General features: G+C 38.9%; 2 protein-coding genes across 5 annotated transcripts in view; both read right to left on the bottom strand.

Moving 5' to 3' along the window:
* LOC124171061 overlaps window positions 1-13,647 on the bottom strand; it is a 78,181-nt gene extending 64,534 nt beyond the window's left edge. Inside the window, exons 1-2 of one of the 2 annotated variants that reach the window (XM_046550210.1) lie at window positions 13,523-13,647; window positions 13,139-13,291 (exon numbers count right to left, since the gene is read on the bottom strand). In XM_046550210.1, the coding sequence (XP_046406166.1) occupies window positions 13,139-13,291; window positions 13,523-13,553 (184 nt within the window). In that variant the 5' untranslated portion in view covers window positions 13,554-13,647. Of the gene's footprint in view, window positions 1-13,138; window positions 13,292-13,492 lie in introns of both variants that reach the window. The other variant, XM_046550209.1, reaches the window with a different exon arrangement.
* Window positions 13,648-18,853: 5,206 nt separating this feature from the next.
* Window positions 18,854-19,771, bottom strand: part of LOC124171343 (glutaryl-CoA dehydrogenase, mitochondrial) — a 120,453-nt gene continuing 119,535 nt past the window's right edge. For all 3 annotated transcript variants that reach the window (XM_046550497.1, XM_046550498.1, XM_046550499.1), the window contains one exon: window positions 18,854-19,187. The gene's annotated coding sequence lies outside the window, so the exon portion shown is untranslated. The remainder of the gene's footprint in view (window positions 19,188-19,771) is intronic.

Here is a 19,771-nt window from a genome sequence, read left to right as displayed (position 1 = left end):
GGCAGGAACGCGTATTTATGCCATAGTTTGGAATTCTTATCGTAAAAAATGCCCCAGAAATGATACGCTAACATTTTTTTTTGCGTAGAAATTGTGAGGTCTAGGAGCCGATATTCACTTTTTACATTGTTGTTGAAGTTTATTCGGGATTGCCACCGGATAAGGCTCTCCATCTCTGCCGACGTTTCGATGGCCGAGTCGTCCATTGTCATCAGGGCTGATGACGAAATAATAACACTAATAAAAACATAGAAACACATAAAAAAGGACACTCACAAAGAATCAACCAGACGTTTCAGCGGGTTGACCCGCTATCCTCAGTGTCGAAGGCGAACTGCTGCAGGCAGGGGAAATTCCTTCAGAGCTCTCCTTGGTGAAGTAGGGGGGTGGAAGAAGGGGAAGGGGAGAGGGGGAAGGGGGGAAGGGAGGATAGGGTTTGCCTTGGCTATTAATGGGCAATGTTTAGCCCGGGCGTTTCGAACGCTTTTTGAACCCAAATATGGGCCATTTCCCTCGTTCTCACCTCGATGATGGTTGCCTTCTCTGGCAGAATTTCAATGAAAGTTAGGGAAAAACATTGATCGAAAGAATTGTTGTGTGAGGCAGTGTGAATGGGGATGGGTTCATGTAAGGGGGGGTTGTGCAGGAGTGCCTGTGGTTATTCGTTCGGATGGATATGGGTGTGGTACATTCTCCTATGTAGTACGAGGGGCAAAAATAGGGTGGTTTCCTTCATCAAAGAAAACGAAAGGCATTGATTGCGATTCGTTACCCACCATTAGTGTATTCATAATATACAAATTATTTTGTTTTAGAAATACCGGGTTAGACGAATGGCAATGGTCCATTTTTATCCTCATTTGAAAAGGGCCAGATTGGCGCCCATGCGATGCCACTCCACGTGACGTCACAGGGACCTAGTTTCTATACGAGAAGATAGGAGTTATACGTCGTCTGAGGTTACCAATGCATGCATGAGGCGCAGAGCTCAGGGAAACATGTCTTAACAATCCCTTATTAAAACTGGCTAAGGTCGGAAAGTTTTCCTCGTTTGATAAGTTATTAATAATCCTTATTTAAGCCAAGCGCTACCAGCCAGCAGGGTACTAGGCTAGCCGCTAGCAGCCTGCGTCGTATCAGCGCTAAGCCTCGCCTCAAGGTCACCTCGCAGGGGGGGAGGGGGAACCAGAAATACGTCACGCGGAGAGACTTCCCGACATTCATACTTAAGCGTCGCGTTTTCGCGCGCTTGAAAATTTTCACTTTTAATTTAATCGCGAAAAATAGATATCGTCATTTAAAAATCTAAAAGCGTGAAATACGTACTCCAGGAGTAATAATCTTTCGATTAAGGCAATAAAAAAATAATAGGAAACCACCCTATTACAAAACAGCTTGTAGACAACGTTGAAGGAAGTACAAGATGGTGTGGTATATATATATTTTTTTTTTCGGCCTTTGGGGGCATTGGGGCTAACATTAAGCATTCCTCCCATTGCTCCTACGACCCAATTTAGCACTCAACGGGTGAAGAAGACCAGGAACATAACCAACTCTAGGGTAACTGTGGAGAGATCTATTAGGAGAGTGAAAATTCATAAAATACTTTCTAATACTATTTCCATTACCCTGACCCCCTCAATTAATCAAATCTGGTCAATTTGTTGCCTTCTAACAAATTTGAGATGCCAAACAAAAGGAATGATTAAATAAATGGCCAGATTTTTATCCTTTAAGCCTATGGTTTTTTAAATTTTATTTAACTCACATAATTTGTGACACCAAATTTCATTCATACAGCTTAAAAGCAGAACATGACCCGACCTGGTATTGCGGACAATATACGATTATGGCTCCATGTATGAAATAATTTTCAAAAGAAAAGTAGGAGGTAAGTTATGATGGGTTACAGAAAGAAAGGATGGAGAGGTGAGAGGGGGAGAGGAGAGGGAGGTCAGCATAAGATATGGATGCCAGGTAAGGAGGTTTGGTAGGGAGGATGGGAAAACCAACACATCAAAACAAGGAGAGGGTAAGGAAGATTGAGAGACCTTAGAACCAGTATGAACAATGAATGAGTCGAGGAAGAATATATCTGAGAAGAATATAACCAGGAAAAGGTGGCTGATATTAGGGGAGAAATGGGAAATCCACACAGGGTGAGAACAGGATAGGCCCAAGGGCAAAGGGAAGAGGTAAATGAGTTCTAGGAAGTATACAAAGGGAAGGTGTGGAGATTACGGAAGGCTAAACAGGAGTGCAACTGTTTTTTTGGGGAAGGATTTTTAAATAGAGGTGAAGGGTTCACAATGTTGCTCATGGAAAAGGACATTAACTTTTAAAAATACCCCTCCCACAAAAATAATTGCCCTACCTCTTAACCTTCACACTCTCCACACCTGCAAATTTTCACTTCTAAGAACTTATTTCCCTCTTCTTATACTTTTCACTCTCAGCCCTCTACTGTTTCCACCCCTGTGCAGATTTCCCATTTCTGCCCTCGAAGCTCATTATCAGCCACCTCCTCCTGGTAAAAGACCGCAGCCATATTCTACCTCGACCTCATTCAGTGTTATTCCTTCTTCCCGCTTCTTCGGTCTTTCAAGCTCCCTTGCACCCTCCTTGTTTTTACGCCGTTGTTTTCCCCGTCCTTCCCTCTCCTTACGTTGTACCAACTCTTTCTTTACTATCATGTCAATATAAATACAGTAAATCTTTGATTTTACGCAGTTGGAGGGACCGAAATATGGGCACTGTGTAAAATCAAAGTGTGTAAAATCAAGAGTTGGTATTGAGGTGAAGTATAGTTATCAGGATAACTCTTGCTTATTATTTTTAGAACGCTTAGTCATACACTTTGGTATAGTTTTGATTTGAGCCAGAACCGGATCCAGAAAAAGTCTCATTTGCGAGGCTTTACAGTAAAAGAGCATGAAATCCTTTTCAATCGCATCAGACATATGTTTCCCGGATTCAATTACTCATCTGGAGGCAAGAAAATGAAGGCTAATAATCTTATTTACTCACAAGCAACACCACTGATGACGTGGTACCTTAAGAGAAACAAGGTTGCATTCCTGAACAATGTCTAACATGGTTGAACTGCTAGCATTTCTGGCACTATGATTACTTCTGTTACCCAGGAGAAATTTCGGAATGGTGATACTAAATGGTTGCATAGAAGCTAATTTTCGAAAATATTCTCATTAAAAGCAGTTTTCAGGAAATCCGTTTAACTACCTGCGAACAAACAAAGATTGGGGATTGAAGAAATGAAATATCTGAGGATAGTCATCCAAATTAATCCCATTAACAGGGAGCAAAATTCTGCTAATACATCACAAAGGCTTTACACCCTATGGGCCTGGGTTCAAGTCCTGGCAGTAGCAGAAACTTATCAGAGATGGCTCTATCCCTACTTGAGAGTAATGTGGAGGGCACTTCCAGTGCACCACTCTATCCAGCAGATGGGACGTCAAGTCCTCGTCCCTTAAAGGCCTATCATTACAACCTGGCTAATACCAACATAGGGTTCTTATCCCCCCAGCCCTTACTTCATGGCGCTAATGACCCCAGCTGTCAGTTACCTCCTTCCAAATAGCATACCATAGATAATACGGAGCACACAGGACCCGGGATATTCGGAAATTCAGATTTTTCCAGCGTTTAGATCACTTTTTTAAAGTGAGCTATTTAAATAACCGCGCAACTACCGCCATGCCACCAGGGATGAATAAAAAAATCATTAATAGTCCGGAACAATTTTCCTTCTTTATAATTTTTACGCATTAAAAAAGCATTTTCCCATGAAATTTTAGCATTAGTAAATATGTAGAATCTACTGGGTATAGCTTCTCTGTCGGCATTCTTCCGCAAATTCAATTCCGTGTCATGGCCTGGTTGATTTGAAATGGAATGACCCAAAAGTATCATCTATGTATCCTACCCAAATCTTTGGTTTGTTGGCGGCTTTCTGAATTGCTGTCTTTTCTGTATGCCATAAATATGTTTGCTATTGCTGGAGAGAGGGGAACCCATCACTGCGCCAGACATCTGTTGGTAAAAATTATTCTTCCACCAAAAGGAAGTACTCATTAGGTATCGATTTAACAAAGAATTATGTTTATCACTCAATGAATTAAATATTTTATGTATTTTACTATTTTGTTACCATACATTTCTAATTAGAAGGTGTGGGTAAGTTATTTTTTTGGAAAGTTAATTCTTTTTAAATTTTGCATGACTTTCATGTGAATAAAGTTTTATTTGACACATTTTTTAATACCTTGTTTAATTACTTTCCCTGTTCTAAGGGATTCTCTGCTAACTCCCCAACGGGCAGCTGACTGGACCCTAAAAATCCCTTGCATTGCATGGATTGCAGATGCGCGAGTACAAGATGTGTGTTTGAATTGCTCATTTTGTCGATTTTTATTGCTTAGTCGACCAGTTGGCTGCCACTTTGCGAGTTGACGAAGAATGCAGGACTCGAGGAATCATATACTCAAGAATGTTAGGCTGATTTTAGTATGGTTTTGATTGTATTTGTTCAGTTACTGTGCATTATTTGGGCAAAAATAAGTCACTTTTCCATCAAAACCAAGTAGTAGGACCACTGGCAGTCCTGCTGAAACTATGTAGTGGTTAATAATCTGTTTGAACCTCAACAGGAAGGCCATAAACAAAATTGTTGGTTCTAACCGTAGCATCCTAAATTGCCAGCAGTTTTTCCTTAATTTGGGCAAACTATTTTTCTCTGGGTCAGTAAGGCCCCTTTGATGCAAATGCTAATTAATGTCTATAACTTTAGGCATGAATTACCCTCTTGTAGCAAGCGGCACCCCAAAGCAGACGGTGAAGAATCACATTCAATAGTAATTTTATTAATTATATCAAATTTTTCCAGAAACGGACAAACTTTTATTATCTGGACGCATAGCAAGGAGAAGCTAGAAGAATTGTATAATTAATGGATTGGTATCAATGAGCATATACATTTAACAATAGAGGTGGAGGAAGATGGAAAACTTCCACTTTCCCATCTTTCCCATGGAAAAGAAGGTTGTAACATCAGGGCATGCAGTCTATCAAAAAACCAACTGCTACAAATCGGTACCTGCATGCCTTATCTCATCATCATCCAGCCCAAATAAATGGAGCAGTCAACACCTTAATTCACGGCTACGATACAATAAGTGACCAACATTACATTTTCCGAAGAAAGGTAGAAACTAAAGGCCATTCAGCGTGGAAATGGATTTGACGACAGAATTATCTCACGGACATTTAATAAGGTCATGATAAAGAATTAACAAGACAAAAGAACACCACAGAAGCCACGAACTTCTGAACAAATGACCTCTGCAACCAGAAGAAAGCCTTCCTGCAGTACATAAGGGGATGACTGGCAGTATAGGAAACATCCTTTGAAAATTTCAGATAAGGACAATCTCCTCTCCTCCGTGCAGATAAAACATCTCTTCAAAACAGTCACGGATAGAACTCTACTACAAGTCACAGGGGGTCTACTGAATTCCTTGTCAGACCTGTGGGAAGAACTACAGGCAGACAGGTTAAAACACGGTTAGAAGAACATCCGAGGGCAATTCGACTGGGGCAGTCAACGAAGTCCGCAGTAGCCCAAACCACAGTGCTGTGCCATGCAATCGACCTCAAAGGAACAAAAATTGTTGCCAGAGTGAAAGGTTTCAAACAGAAACTCACCAGAGAAGCCATTGAAATGACAAAAGAGGGGAAGAACAATTTCATCAGGGACTCCGACCTTAAAATAAGTTTCAATTGACAACCTGTAATTCTGAAAAACACTACAAACCTACTCCTCCAACCACACACACACTTCCATCCCCCAATCACTGACACGATACACCTATATAAATGAATAAAAATTCCTACTTCATCAGATTCCCTTGAAAAAGCAACCAGCATCGGTCTGGGACCATTGGGGCCACCCAAAAATTGATGCAGCAATACAGCAAAAAAGCTTTTACACAACATGATAAATATAATGTGATCACATCAGCAATGTGTTCCAGACTAGAAGAATAAAACAAGGGGAAAATGCAAAGCATTAGTAAATACATATTTATGTGTACTTAGCCTGCAGGAGAAGAATTCCAACATAAGATCAGTTTTTTACATGCAAAATATATATTTTCCGTAGTCACCAAAAGTTGGGCAAATATGTACTTGCTTGTCCCTGTTTGCACATTTTGTTGCCTAAAATTTAATGAGGTAGATCACATATGAAGATTATATTGATGCCATTATAATGGTATATTTCTAAAATGCTGATTAAGTACATATTATTAACACCTTATTTATCGTTAACATGGAGGCATTTTTTTTTCGTGCACATTTTAAACGGATCCTTAAGGCCTGTTTACACGGTACATTAACACGTACGGGTTAATGTCTAAATGTATGAATGCGAGAATGAATGCCAAAATGCACCGTGTAACCGCCCAACTTGTGCGAATGCATGCACAGAAAATAGAACCTGTTCTAATTTGGTTCATGCATTCGTACATGTTCCGTTCCGGTCCACAAAAATCATTCACGCAAACGTACATTAACTCGTACGTGTTAATGTATCGTGTAAACAGGCCTTTACAGTGGTGAAGCCAGGAATTTCGTTCGGGGGTTCAAAAGCAGGGGGGAAAATTTTTGAAAAACACAGCATTAAATAATGGGTTTTAAACTAATTTTTAATTTAACATTTTTAATAATCGAAAAACTTCCTTTGTTTAATAAATATTTTGTAAATTCATGATTTTTCAATATTTTGTATTCTTACATGAAGGAAAATAATTGTATTATTATATTTTGCTGGTAGCCAGGGGGGGTCTGAACCCCCCTCGGCTACGCCACTGGATCCTTTTCGTATAAATGTTTGTATATTGTATTCACTTGTGTAAATTGATATACTGTGTACACAATGTATGAATTTCCATACAGGCTCTAAAAATGTTTATAAAATGAGTATACATGGTACATAATGCACAACATTTATACAGACTATACAAATGCATATAAAATGTGTAAGTACATTGTACATATCCTGTGTAGAAAATTGTGTACAAATTTTTCATTGGGGAAGTGTGCAGAAAGCGTTTGGTGAAGAAGTGTGCTGAAAGAGTTTAAAGAGCGTGCAAGAAGTGTGCAAAAAGCGTTCGGTGAAGTGAGCTAAAAGTGTGTAAGGAGCGTGCAAGAAGTGTGAATGAAAAGCGTGCAAGAAGTGAGCTAAAAGTGTGTAAGGAGCGTGCTAGAAGTGTGAATGAAAAACAAGCAAGAAGTATGCAGAAGAGTTTGTTGAAGAAGTGAGCTAAAAGTGTGTAAGGAGCGTGCAAGAAGTGTGAATGAAAAACAAGCAAGAAGTATGCAGAAGAGTTTGTTGAAGAAGTGTGCTAAAAGTGTGAAAAGAGCGTGTAAGAAGTGTGAATTGAACTGTACGCAGACTTTTTGCACGGTTCTCTGCACACTTTATTTTCACCAGGGTTTACCTATCCTGGTGTATACACATTCGTATGCTTCCATATTTTCTAATTAAGGACTTACAATTAATATAGTGAACCCTTTGGAGGGAATTAGGGGTTTGCGTAACTGTATGACATCAGTATCGAAATCAAGTATTAAATGTTTAAGTTTTGTGGTAGGCACCAGAATATACTTTTCTTTCTATTCAAAATAATACCAAGTTCCGTTTCCAGAAAACATACCATATCGTCCAATTGGCACACATTATAACTTTTAACGACGAGCAACCAGATGCAACATATCATTATAATTTTAAATCTTTGATACACTTCATGGGTCACTGCACGTGCCCACCTCTGCATACTGGCAGTGGCGTATGCCCCATGGGCACAGAGTATACAGAGAGGAAAGAGGGCGCCCTAAGCTGTAATCGCGAAATGTGCTTCCGGCCATGTTCTAAGCGCGTTAATGATCTCAAGCATCGAGTCTTTTAGCATGGTTTGAAGGGTAAAGGCGTGAAATCCAGGATCTTATTCGTGTTTTAAAGTGCGAATCGCATGCAAATATCATTATTTGGTGAGCACGAAATGCGATGGCGGATAATGAAAGGCGAGGAGGATACACTTGGTGTTCTGCAATTAATTGCAAGAATAACTCAGGAATGCCCAAAAGCGACCTAAGTTTTTTCCGTTTCCCGAAAGATCCTGCACGGTAAGTTTGAAATTATTTATGATATTAATATTATTTATGTTCCCATAATTGTTTTTATATGCATCATATAGGTGTGATATTGATTGAGAGAAGTGTTCTACTTCATACTATGACCACGTTTTTTCACAGGAGTAAGGAGTGGGTTATCCGGTCACGGCGGAAAGATTTGGAGGATAGAAGTCCATCTTATTTATATAAGAATTGCAAATTATGTAGTGTGCATTTTGAAGATTGCATGTTCTTGAATTTTTTAAAGAACAGACTACATATTCATGCGGTGCCGACGAAATTTAATGTCCCCAACACGTTCCACTACCTTTTCCAGTAAAAATAAGGGAAAGAATGGAAAAATATATTATCCAACGACTTGAGTCGCTATTTTAACATTAAGGTAGTAGAATATCATTATTTGGTGGAGGCCGCCGCCTCTTGTTGGATCTCAGAGGAAACCTCCGAAACCGAGAAATATTACGGATGTTGTGGCTTCATTGGGAACACCAATGGAAGGTAAGAGACTTATTATTACTGATATTCTACTACCTTAATGTTAAAATAGCGACTCAAGTCGTTGGATAATATATTTTTCCATTCTTTCCCTTATTTTTACTGGAAAAGGTAGTGGAACGTGTTTGTGCCTGTCAATTTTCTCTTATTTAGGACACTTTTAATTTCATTACTTCTTTATGCTTCATTATGTGCGATATTGAATTGAAATTTATGTTTTCATACCGCATGTGCGCCTTGAATCAGTAAACATAACTTCGTTAGTCGGAGAGTAATAAGTAAAATTTACTTATAATGTAAAATGAAAATCATTGTCATTGGATAGTAATGGAGATGATTCAAGAATTTAAATTGGTTAATTGCTTCGTGTATCCAAAATATATTCGTGATTAGTGGCGCTGTTAATATTAAAAGCGCATAATTTCCGATATCTAGTTATTCGAGACAGTTTCCCTAACCAAATTAATAATAAAATTTCTTTTTATTAATTATAGAGAATCAATGTCCTGAAGCTGTTCCGGATAATTTAGGCATCTCCACCACTTCAACACCAGAAGCCAGTGAGCCCGAAAAGGAATACCAACGCTTGAGGAAGTTACTCAACAAGAAAAGAGTGGAAATTCACCGATTAAAGAGGCAGAATGAGGCCCTGAGGGATCAGCTGAAGGAGTTGAAGGCCAAGAGGTCATTGGAGTCCCTTTGTGACAAGTATCTGCCAGAAAAAATGAAGGGGTTTGTAATGCTTTATGATAAGAACAACAGATCTAAAAATAAGCGCCAAATTAAGGCTCTGGCATTAGGCCTTTACTTTTTAAGTCCAAAGGCATATGTTTACTTGAGCAATTATATTCCCCTTCCTACGCCAAGGACAATTAGGAGGGTGCTTACAAACCTGCCTGTAAATGCTGGAATTTCTGACTGGGTTTTAAATAGCTTGTCTGCAAAATTAACTGAATTGGGGGACTTGGCTAAGCACTGTATTATTTGTGTTTATGAAATGACATTGAAGCCACATTTAAATTATAACATAACTAAGGATGCAGTGATAGGAGCTGTCAAAAGAGGTGAAGAGGGAAGTGTGAGTGCTGCTGATGCTGTTCTTGTAGTGATGGTCAGAGGCATAATCAGTAAATGGAAGCAGGCTATTGGCTACTACTTCCTAAGGGATGCTTGCCAGTCAGAGGCTTTGAAAGGCATTATTTTTTGATGCAGTTGAAAAATTAACATCTATTGGTATGGACGTTCACTGTGTGGTGTCTGATATGGTACAAACTTTCAAAAGTTAAATAAAATGCTAGGTGTTACTCCCAGCCACCCACATTTCACAGTCAATGGGAAGCAAATATTTTATATTTATGATGTCCCCCACTTATTGAAAAGCCTCCGAAATAATGTTATGTCCCATAATTTTCATTTTAATGGCAAGATTGCTTCATGGGATGATATAGTTCAATTGTACCATCATGATCAACATCAAAGTTTGAGGTTAGCCAGTAAATTGAATGAGAGTATAATGTCTCCGAATAATTTCATGAAAATGAAAGTGAAATATGCTGCAAAAGTTTTCAGTCATACTGTTGCTGCAGCTTTAGATACCCATGTACGTCTTGGTGCAATCCCAATCAGAGCACTTGGCACTGTAGAATTTATATCAAGAATTGACTCCCTGTTCGACTGCTTGAATAGCTCTTCTCTTAAAGCCGCGAAACAGTACCACCGACCTATATCTGCTGATTCAACAGTTGTTCAATTTTTAAGGGAAAGTGCTGAATTTATAGAAAGCATTGAGGTTGTCAGCCGTGGTGGTGAGGTAGTAACAAATAGGATTAATTGCCTGACTGGTTGGCAAGTCACCATATCTGCCACACTCCAGCTCTGGGAAAAACTCTCCACCTATAGAGGAATTACATGCTTGATGACACGTAGGCTAAATCAAGATCCTCTGGAGAACTTCTTTGGGGACATTAGGAAGCAGGGAGGGAATAGTGACCATCCTACTCCTCAAATGTTCCAATCTGGTTTTAAAAAGTTGCTCTTGACAACTGTGGGGGACAGATTTGATAAAGGGAACTGTGTTTCAGAGGTAGATTCCTTCGCAACTCAATTCTCTGAATTGTGTGTCCAAGGTAGTCGTAGAACTAAAAAGTCTCCCCTGTTAGTGAAAACTCATGATTACAGGAATGAAATACTTCAGGATAATGCAGAGGTGTATTTTGCTGGGTATTTGATGAGAAAATGCCTGCAGCAGCATTCTTGTGATACATGCCTGAGGTACTCGCAAGATAACAATGTCATGGTCGATCCATCACAGTTATATTCATTTAACAAAGCATTTGGGGAAGATTCATTCTCTGGGTTAGTTATGCCACATTCAAATTTTGTAGAAATGGTGTCTCAGATGGATAAAATTTTTGAGAATGCGTTGCCCACACTCATTTGGGAACCTGGTGTTGGACGTAAACTGCTGGATAAAATGAGGGATGTCAATTTCAACTTACCATGCCCATATTTTAGCATTGGGTATTGTAAAAAACTTTTTATTCGAATGAAACTATATCATGTAATTCGGGCTATGAATAAGGATTCTCTTCAGCGACCTAGGAAAATCAGGAAAGTTGCAAAATTAAATATCCAATTACCTGAAATTGTATATATCTTCCCTGCTGAATAAGGTCTTTTCCCACTCAGTTGAAAGAATGTTATCATTTCAATGTATGCATTACTGATGCAGTTTTTTATGCTGTTGCTGGATGTTTCTTCTGTATATATGTGATTTTATGTGATGTATATATGTAATGACTTTTAAGGTTTGTAAGGATTTGTAATGAAGTGTTGAAGAAGTGTGGTATAGTTACGAAGAGTTTCTTTGTAATGAATTTTGTATGCTTGCCTCAAACTTTGTTGCAAAATCTGTCAATGAATTATTTCTGTCGCTTTGTTTGCCTGCATTAAAACAACTTTTGCCATGGCATTACCTGTTTTTATTCCATCCTCAATTATATGAAACCAAGGTAATATGATTGATTGAGATTCAAGGTAATCCTTTGTGATAATATTCATGTGAGTGACGGCTCATGTGCTGGAGACAACATCATGAGGTTCAATGCCATTGCTTATATTTCAGTGCATCATTTAATGCTGTCTTGTAAAAGATTGGTGTCGTTGAGATATTAACTAACCTATGCTGAGGGATAAGGAGCATAGTATTAATTTCTTGATGTTTTACATTGGATTTCTACATTACAACTGAATTATTGGTTACGGATTTCACCATTAGAAGCCAATGTTAAGTATAGTAGAAAAATGGCAGACTTGGGAAATACAGGCTCTACTCATACTTCAAGCCTTATTGGCTTCTTTGTAGCATAATTCTGTGTAAAAAATGTACTTTGCTTCAAGTCTTCTGCTTACGTAAGATTTTGGAGTCTGATAAAAACTCGCAAGACTACGGCTATTGACGCGTTTAAACCCCTGCCACTTTTGCGAAGGGAAAAGTATATTAATAATGGGGGAATAACTTTCCGCAATCGGGTTCAACTCCGAAGGATAGAAGGGCGTGGGAGTAACGACTATAATCGGGAAATAAAGCACAGAGTTCCTCATTTTATATTCAGGGAATCGGCCGTGGACGTGATGGTTGCGAATCAGTGAATGAAATATTTGAATACGCGCCATCTTTTAACGTGCTTAGAACATGGCCGACGCGCGCATTCCGCATTACAAAATTTAAAGGGAGAAAATAGCTTTTGTCCTCTCTGTATACTCTGTGCCCATGGGTAACCTCGAAACACAATAATTATATTCTTCGTTCAGAGGTGGAATTAAATAAAATGAAATTCAAAGCTTTTAATCATTGTTAAATTCATTATCGTACTCCTTCAAGTAAAACGACACTCATATAATTAGTGCAGAATGATGCCGGGTACGAGCAAACTTAGTACGAATTACCGGCGCCATGCTGTTAGTCAACTACTAATGTCAAATGCGAGAATCCATTGCGTATAACCAGATTGTCTCACGTGTCGCAAGTCTGCGAAGGCCTAATTATGATGCTAATAACCTTGAGGGCGTGATTACACAACACATTAACACGTACGAGTTAATATCTGTTTGCATGAATGATTTTTGTGGACCGGAACGGAACATGTACGAATGCATGAACCAAATTAGAACAGGTTATTTTCTGTGCATGCATTTGCACAAGTTGGCTGGTTACACGGTGCATTTTGGCGTTCATTCTCGCATTCATATATTTAGACATTAACCCGTACGAATTAATGTACCGTGTAAACAGGCCTTGGACTTGAGTCAGTAGGATCCTGTAGAAAGCATTACTACAGAGACGACCACAATCATGGGCTGGTATGATTCATATTAACGAAACAACATTCTTAAATGTCATATTCCAACAAAAAATTGCTTTACTTACCAACAAATAGTGCGTCGGTTGCCTCGATATCACTTCTCACGGCATTCTTCGAAGAGCGCAGATGGAACTCATTCGACCAGCATTTCGCTGGCTGCGTAATTAATTCAGAGAAAGTAGAGGGACACTCGCTATGCTTCTCCGGAACGGAAAATTCTACAATTCATACAATTTCACGTTAATCTAATTTATCTGTCAAAATCATTGAAACAGCACTACGAAAACAGCGATATAGTTGTTAAACAAATACAGAGCGATTGCCGCGATCCTTGCAGTTGAACTGAAAAAATTGTCAGAATTGAATAGATACGGAATTAGATGCTTCTATCAAATTTGACATGCTAATAGTGGTATTACCTTTAAATAGTAGAGGAATGTGCATAATACCTTTAAATGTTGCTGTTTTCACTTTACCCATCCAAAACTTCCGTAGCAAGTGGCAGTATGTGGAACTAAATGGTTAAAATGTGGAACACTGGTTCCTATTTTTTAGTATTGGAAGTCAATATTTAAAAATTTACATCTAGAATTTTCAGGCATAACTAAGATCATTTACAGCTTAATAACAATTATCCGTAGGGTCGTAATGCGCCAACTATTCGGCGCGCCCCCTGAAATCCTTTCCACCTCATGGAGATCTCGATGCACTGGATCAAGCTGGATCCATTTTCTCTATAGAGTTGGAGCCCATATTCATACTTGGGAACGTCTACGTATGTTATATATTTTACGACTGAACATATGGTGACTATCAATTCTGCTGATAGAATATAATCGGTCAATGGTGACATTGATATTGCAGAATAAACAAAATAAGCAATTATGATATCCTGGTACATGTACTTGTGAGGTACATCTACTTCCTGTCAACTCAGTATTATCTGTGAAACCTGAGCGTATACGTATTTACTAGCTGCATGCCCAGTGAAAATAAAATTGCTGCATCTAATTAGAAACAACGAAAATGCATTCAACTGTTTCGCAGCTGTCTACAGCCCATTCAATAATGGCCTTGCTACCAGAGATAACATAGGTCCATGCTGGGTAAAGGTGCCTCATGGTACATTCACACCTTACTTAGCACATTAATTACTTCACTCTAACATTTTTCTGCTAATCACTCTTGTGGCGAGCAGAGGAAAGAAAATATTTGGCACCAAAGCTAGTCATGCCATTAATGCATTGGCTAGCCATGGCTATGTAACATAATTTATATTTATTTACGCCAAGTTCAACATGATTTACATGTTAAGGTTAGGTAAGTACTAAAGATTCCAGTTAATGGATCCATTGTTTATTTGGGGCAGCCACTTAATAGGGGCAGATCATGGAGAACAGAACCCAATGGAATAATATCCTAGAGTTTTCTCTACTCAACTGGCACAGCATGCCTTTATTGGGCCATTATTGTCGGCAACATTGACTCCCTCCCTGTAAACCAAAAGTATTGGGAAAACATTGTGCTGCAACCAACATGGAGTTGCTGCAACGTAATCACAACATTGCAAAACCAGTCAAAAGTCTTCTCTACCATGTTTTTGCAACGTAATGGCATCGTCGATGGTGAGACATATTTGCAACACTTATGCAACTCCTTCAATGCACTTGCAACATTTATGCAACTCCTGCCACATACTTGCAACATTTATGCAATCCTTTAATATAATACTCACAACGCATGCCTTTAAAGAAAAAAATATTTATTTATGACATGACAGATTTTAATTATAGATATTCGTAAAGATTCGCAGAGCACAAAACCACAGCAAAAAACGCAAGCGTTGGAGGGAGAGAGACAGAGTAGCAAAGCGTTGGATGTTTCGAACATAGGCAGATCTCGGGGGAGGGGAGGGGGGGGAACACGGGGGCACGTGCCCCCTAGGCCTTTAAAAAATATGCAAGATTTTTAATATGGTCCCATTATCATTGGGCTCATTTTGTATTATGAGGTATCCTTGTGCCCCCTCCGGAACAAAATCTTGGATACGGCCTTGCTTGTGCCCCCCAAGAAAGAAATCCTGGATCCGCCCCTGGTTTTGAATATGCATATATCGATATTTTCGATGCACCGAATATAGATATCGAGCCATCTTTCCTTTCTTTATCTCATATGCAGGGTTTCTGTGTACTCTGCCCCCCTGCTCGTATGCTTCAAAATTTTCTAAGTGCGACAAAATTGTCTTACGGCCGAAAATTTTGTTTTCTTGTGAGAGGCAATTTCCTTCAGTAGATGAAAATACCCTTTAAAAACCACATTTTTGAATATATGTTTTGGAAAACTATGTCCAAATAACACTCCTCTAAGCGACCGGCAACATGTCGCAACCTTTCTGCAACCTAGTGAATACTCCACCCTCAAATACAATCAGTGTGTTACGAATAGGATGAAACAGATTTAAATTGTATATCCTCTAGTTAAAATATTACACTATAAAATTTTTCTGACCAAATGAGTGTATCAGCGACGTAATTAGGGTGTTGCAGAAACATTGCCAAAAGCCTAGCTGCTTCCTGCAACTCCTGCAACCCTTTTGCAACACATTGTGTTTACTTGTGATGACATTAAATTTTTTTCATATCAGAGTACTGTTTTTTAACATTCTCCTCTTATCATTTAGTCTCATTTTTCACAAGGGTTCCTATATTCTTGCCATTCATTTTAAAGATATATTCATCCAGCTTTGCCTGAGGCCTTGAAAAATATTTGCAACTAAGATTTACAGAATTTTGGAAAAATGTTAATAAATACTTAATTCTTGCTGATTTATTGGGAAAATTAATAATGTAATTAATATTGTTCACATTACAAACATTCTTTAGCCTTCTTTCTATTATTTCAACGTTTGTTTATGCCCATATATATTAGATAGTTTGCCTAATTGAGACAGCTGCTTCATTGGTACAATGTGCGCCTATCCCGATATGTCCCAATTAACATGAATCTGCTGCATAATATATTTATACTCGACTCCACTGCCAAGTACAATGTATCAAGAGAAAGGTATCACTATCCAGGGGCACAGCTAGGAATTAAGGCTAGGGAGGTTTCAGACGCAAGTAATACAAGGGGCTTGGGGGTATGGCATAACCTCCAGGATAAGCAGGAAGTGCGGAGGCCCTCTGTCAGAAAATAAATTAAGATAAATGGTTTAAAATGGTTAGCTTTACAGCCTTCTGAGGGATATTTAATTAATCTTCAAACTATTCTATATGTAACATTAATTCAATTAAGTAAAATAGATTCACCTTAAAAATTTCTGTTAGCTCAGGGGGGGTTTATCCCCAAAACCCCCGTCACTGTGCCACTCTCACTATGGCATTTTTGCAGCAAATTTTGGCCAATTTTGTCACAAAATTGGGCAGTGAGTTTATTCAAGCATATATTCTTTCTGGCCAAAGACAGGACCCAATACTCATGCAATAAGAGGGTTAAGCCTTCTCATCAGGATTTACTGCAGCACTTGTAAATATGAGCAGTCATGGTGATCATAAGGAGTGGTTCTCACAGACTTCCAAAAAGTTAAGATGCGATGTTAAAATTATGACAGGAGAAAAAAAATTTATATAAGCACAAAAATATCCCAGGTTGGGTACACACAGAAAATTAAAGAAAAAACTCACAATACTAAATTGAAGAAAGAAGAAAATACAAGGCTGCGAAAATAGAGGAAGGACAGAATCGTTACAAGAGAATAAGGAACGAAATATGTCGTAAAGCGCAGAAGGCTAGAGAAACGTGGATGAAAAGCATTTGCGAAGACGTGCAAAACAATCTTAAACGTGGAAAAGTAGAGGCCGCTTATAGGATAGTGAGGAACCACTTTAAGGAAAGGGGCGTAAGATGTAATACCCTTAGGGTCAAAAACGGAGAACTACGGATTGAAAACGAAGAAAAAGGGAAGAGATGGAAGGAATATCTGGAAGATTTGTACAAAGGAAGTCGCCTCAGAACGAATGCTATTGAAAACGAGAGGGAAGTGGATGCCGATGACATGGGAGCCCCAATTTTAAGATCAGAATTTGATGTGGCTGTAAGAGACCTCAGGATAAATAAAGCACCTGGCATTGATGACATTCCTGCAGAACTAATTAAAAATTCAGGAGAGAAGACGTTATACCAGCTATACAAAATCATTAGTGAAATGTATACAACAGGTGAGATATCAAAGGATTTCGAGAGGAACATTATAATCCCTATTCCTAAGAAGAAAAGAGCGGAGAAGTGCAAAGATTTCAGGACCATAAGCCTTACTACACATGCGTCAAAGATACTGACAAGGATCATCTATAGAAGAATAGAACGAAAAGCAGAAGAGTACTTGGATGAGGACCAATTTGGATTCAGAAAAAACAAAGGCACAAGGGAAGCAATATTGGCCCTAAGACTGCTCATAGAGAAGAGAATGGAAAAGAGCCCCCAAGTCCCCTCAAAAATTCACTATGGATGTGTGTGGAAAAATTTTGTTAGGCTTGTCGATTTTCCCCGGAGTGTCCAGATATCGAGATTCGAGTTATCAGGGTTCTAGTGGTGATCATATGACTCTTCTAAAATCTTTTAAAAAGTTAAAAATCACTGCTTATGAAATTTCCTGGGGCATGATCCCTGGTTTGGGCCCCCCCAATATTTTTTGTAAGTTGGCATCCCTGCTCATGAACTACCATAGACTACTGTGACTTGGATAACTCAAGGTTCCCCCCACCAATCCTCTCTTTCTTCTCCAACACCGCTTCCGTCCTCAGCCCTCGTCTCCTCACCCACCGTAACACCGCCCTCCCCTCGCTGGTCAGTTACCTATCCATAGGAAAAACCCTCGTCCCAAACCAAGGCTGCTCCTCCTCCCCGTCCATTCCCTGCTTGAACCCCACCCCCGCCCACTCAACCAGTCCACTCCCTCCCAATAGATGTCTTTACTGTCGCGGTCAATACGTATGCATAAATATAAGATGCATGTAAGAGCAATCACCTGAAGATGTAACTACGTTACGAAACCCGGGTCGTGTCCATATTAATATAATAGTGAACCTTACAAAGTTGTATTCCTTTATTTCCAATATGGAGAGGTTTCACAAAGTCAAACCCGAAGTTATCAGTTATAAAGCGATTATCTGTTGATGCTTAAGCCAGGAGGGTGGAATACTTTAAACAGTAAGTTAATTCAGTGGAATTGAGTTTAAGTGGGTGGTCTGTGGGGGGAAGCCAAAGCTGTAGCAATCATTACAAGGATGCTGATGAGTGGCTGCATGTTTTGCCTCAGGGAGGGATGCAAAGTGAGGAGAAGTCCATGATGCCCTGTGGTTGTTGATCCTTAGGTTGAAGGGAGTTGAGGATTTACCTATATAGAAAGACGGACAGTGTTTACATTGAATAAGGTATTTTACATTCCTGGAAGTACAAGATGCCACAGGGGTGGTAGACGGGAGACGAGATGACAGGGGATAGAAGGAAGGTTTGAAAACTGGGCAGGTCTTATATCTAGGACAAACACAGGGCAAAGGTAAAGTGTTGGGAGTGGTGGGTGACCTTTGTAAGGGGTTTATCAAGTGGAATAATCGGAAAGGTTTGCAGGTTGTCTGAAGGTGATAGTCAGGGGTATGACAAAAAGATTAGCTGTAGACTTATTATTTTTTTTAAATAATCATTGAGGGAGAATATCAAGTGTTACTCCTAAAATGCATGAATGGTGCAATAAATTTAAATAAATAAAGAGATCGTAAAAATATAGGAAAACATGTGAATAGAATATATTATTATAAAAATATATAGAAATTCACAGAGTACAGATATTTACATCAAAATAATTGAAGTGATGATCAGGTAAATATCAGTAAAATTTTTAGCATGATATACGCACAATTGTGGATGCATTTCACTTCTTTTTATATCCATAATGCTATGCACAATAGTTTGAGATTTTTTTTCTGATGAGTTACTACATAGTTGCAGCACTAAGGACAATCAAGAGTTTATTTCATTCTGACAGCTCCTCAACACACAATGTTTTCTTGCCAATGGGCCACAGTATCACATCACAGAATGTTTTCAAGCAGAACTCTGAAAAGAAATATTAAAAAATCATATTAAATCAGTAACTTTTTTTTCTCACTTCAGCAATGTCTGTACATACTCCTCTCATCCAAAGCAAATTTTCTATCAAAAAACTGGTATTGATGGTAAAAAAAAACTTAAAAAGAGGGGAAACATAATAAAAACAACATTTCATACTTGGAAACTATGCCAGGAAGGCTCACTCATATGGGGGAGAAACAATCCATTAACTCCAAGACATACAAGCTTACTAGAGTTTCCTTACATACTGCTGCTTCCTCCTTCCAAGAAAGACCCCAAAATGAAGACTGGTACTCAGTGATGACAGAAAAACATGGTAGAAAAACCTACCTAAAAAAACTTCTACTTGAAGGATATATGCTCCGCTCCTCGGTAGTTGTCGCAATACCCACCTCGACCTTGCGCCCAAGAGTTGAGAGTGAGAAGGTGCCACATTACATTGCATCATTCCAAACAGGCTTTGAGCATAGGTGTCGAGACAGCGCAAGCATAGCATTTTTTAAACACAACACTTTTAAATTTATTTAAGCCTATTATATTTACTGGAGAGTCTCAATAAACCATGACAA

The sequence above is a fragment of the Ischnura elegans genome, chromosome X (assembly GCF_921293095.1).
Source record: "Ischnura elegans chromosome X, ioIscEleg1.1, whole genome shotgun sequence".
NCBI lineage: Eukaryota > Metazoa > Arthropoda > Insecta > Odonata > Coenagrionidae > Ischnura > Ischnura elegans.
The sequence above is the reverse complement of the archived record's forward strand: the minus strand, read 5'-3'. Positions and strand labels throughout refer to the sequence as shown.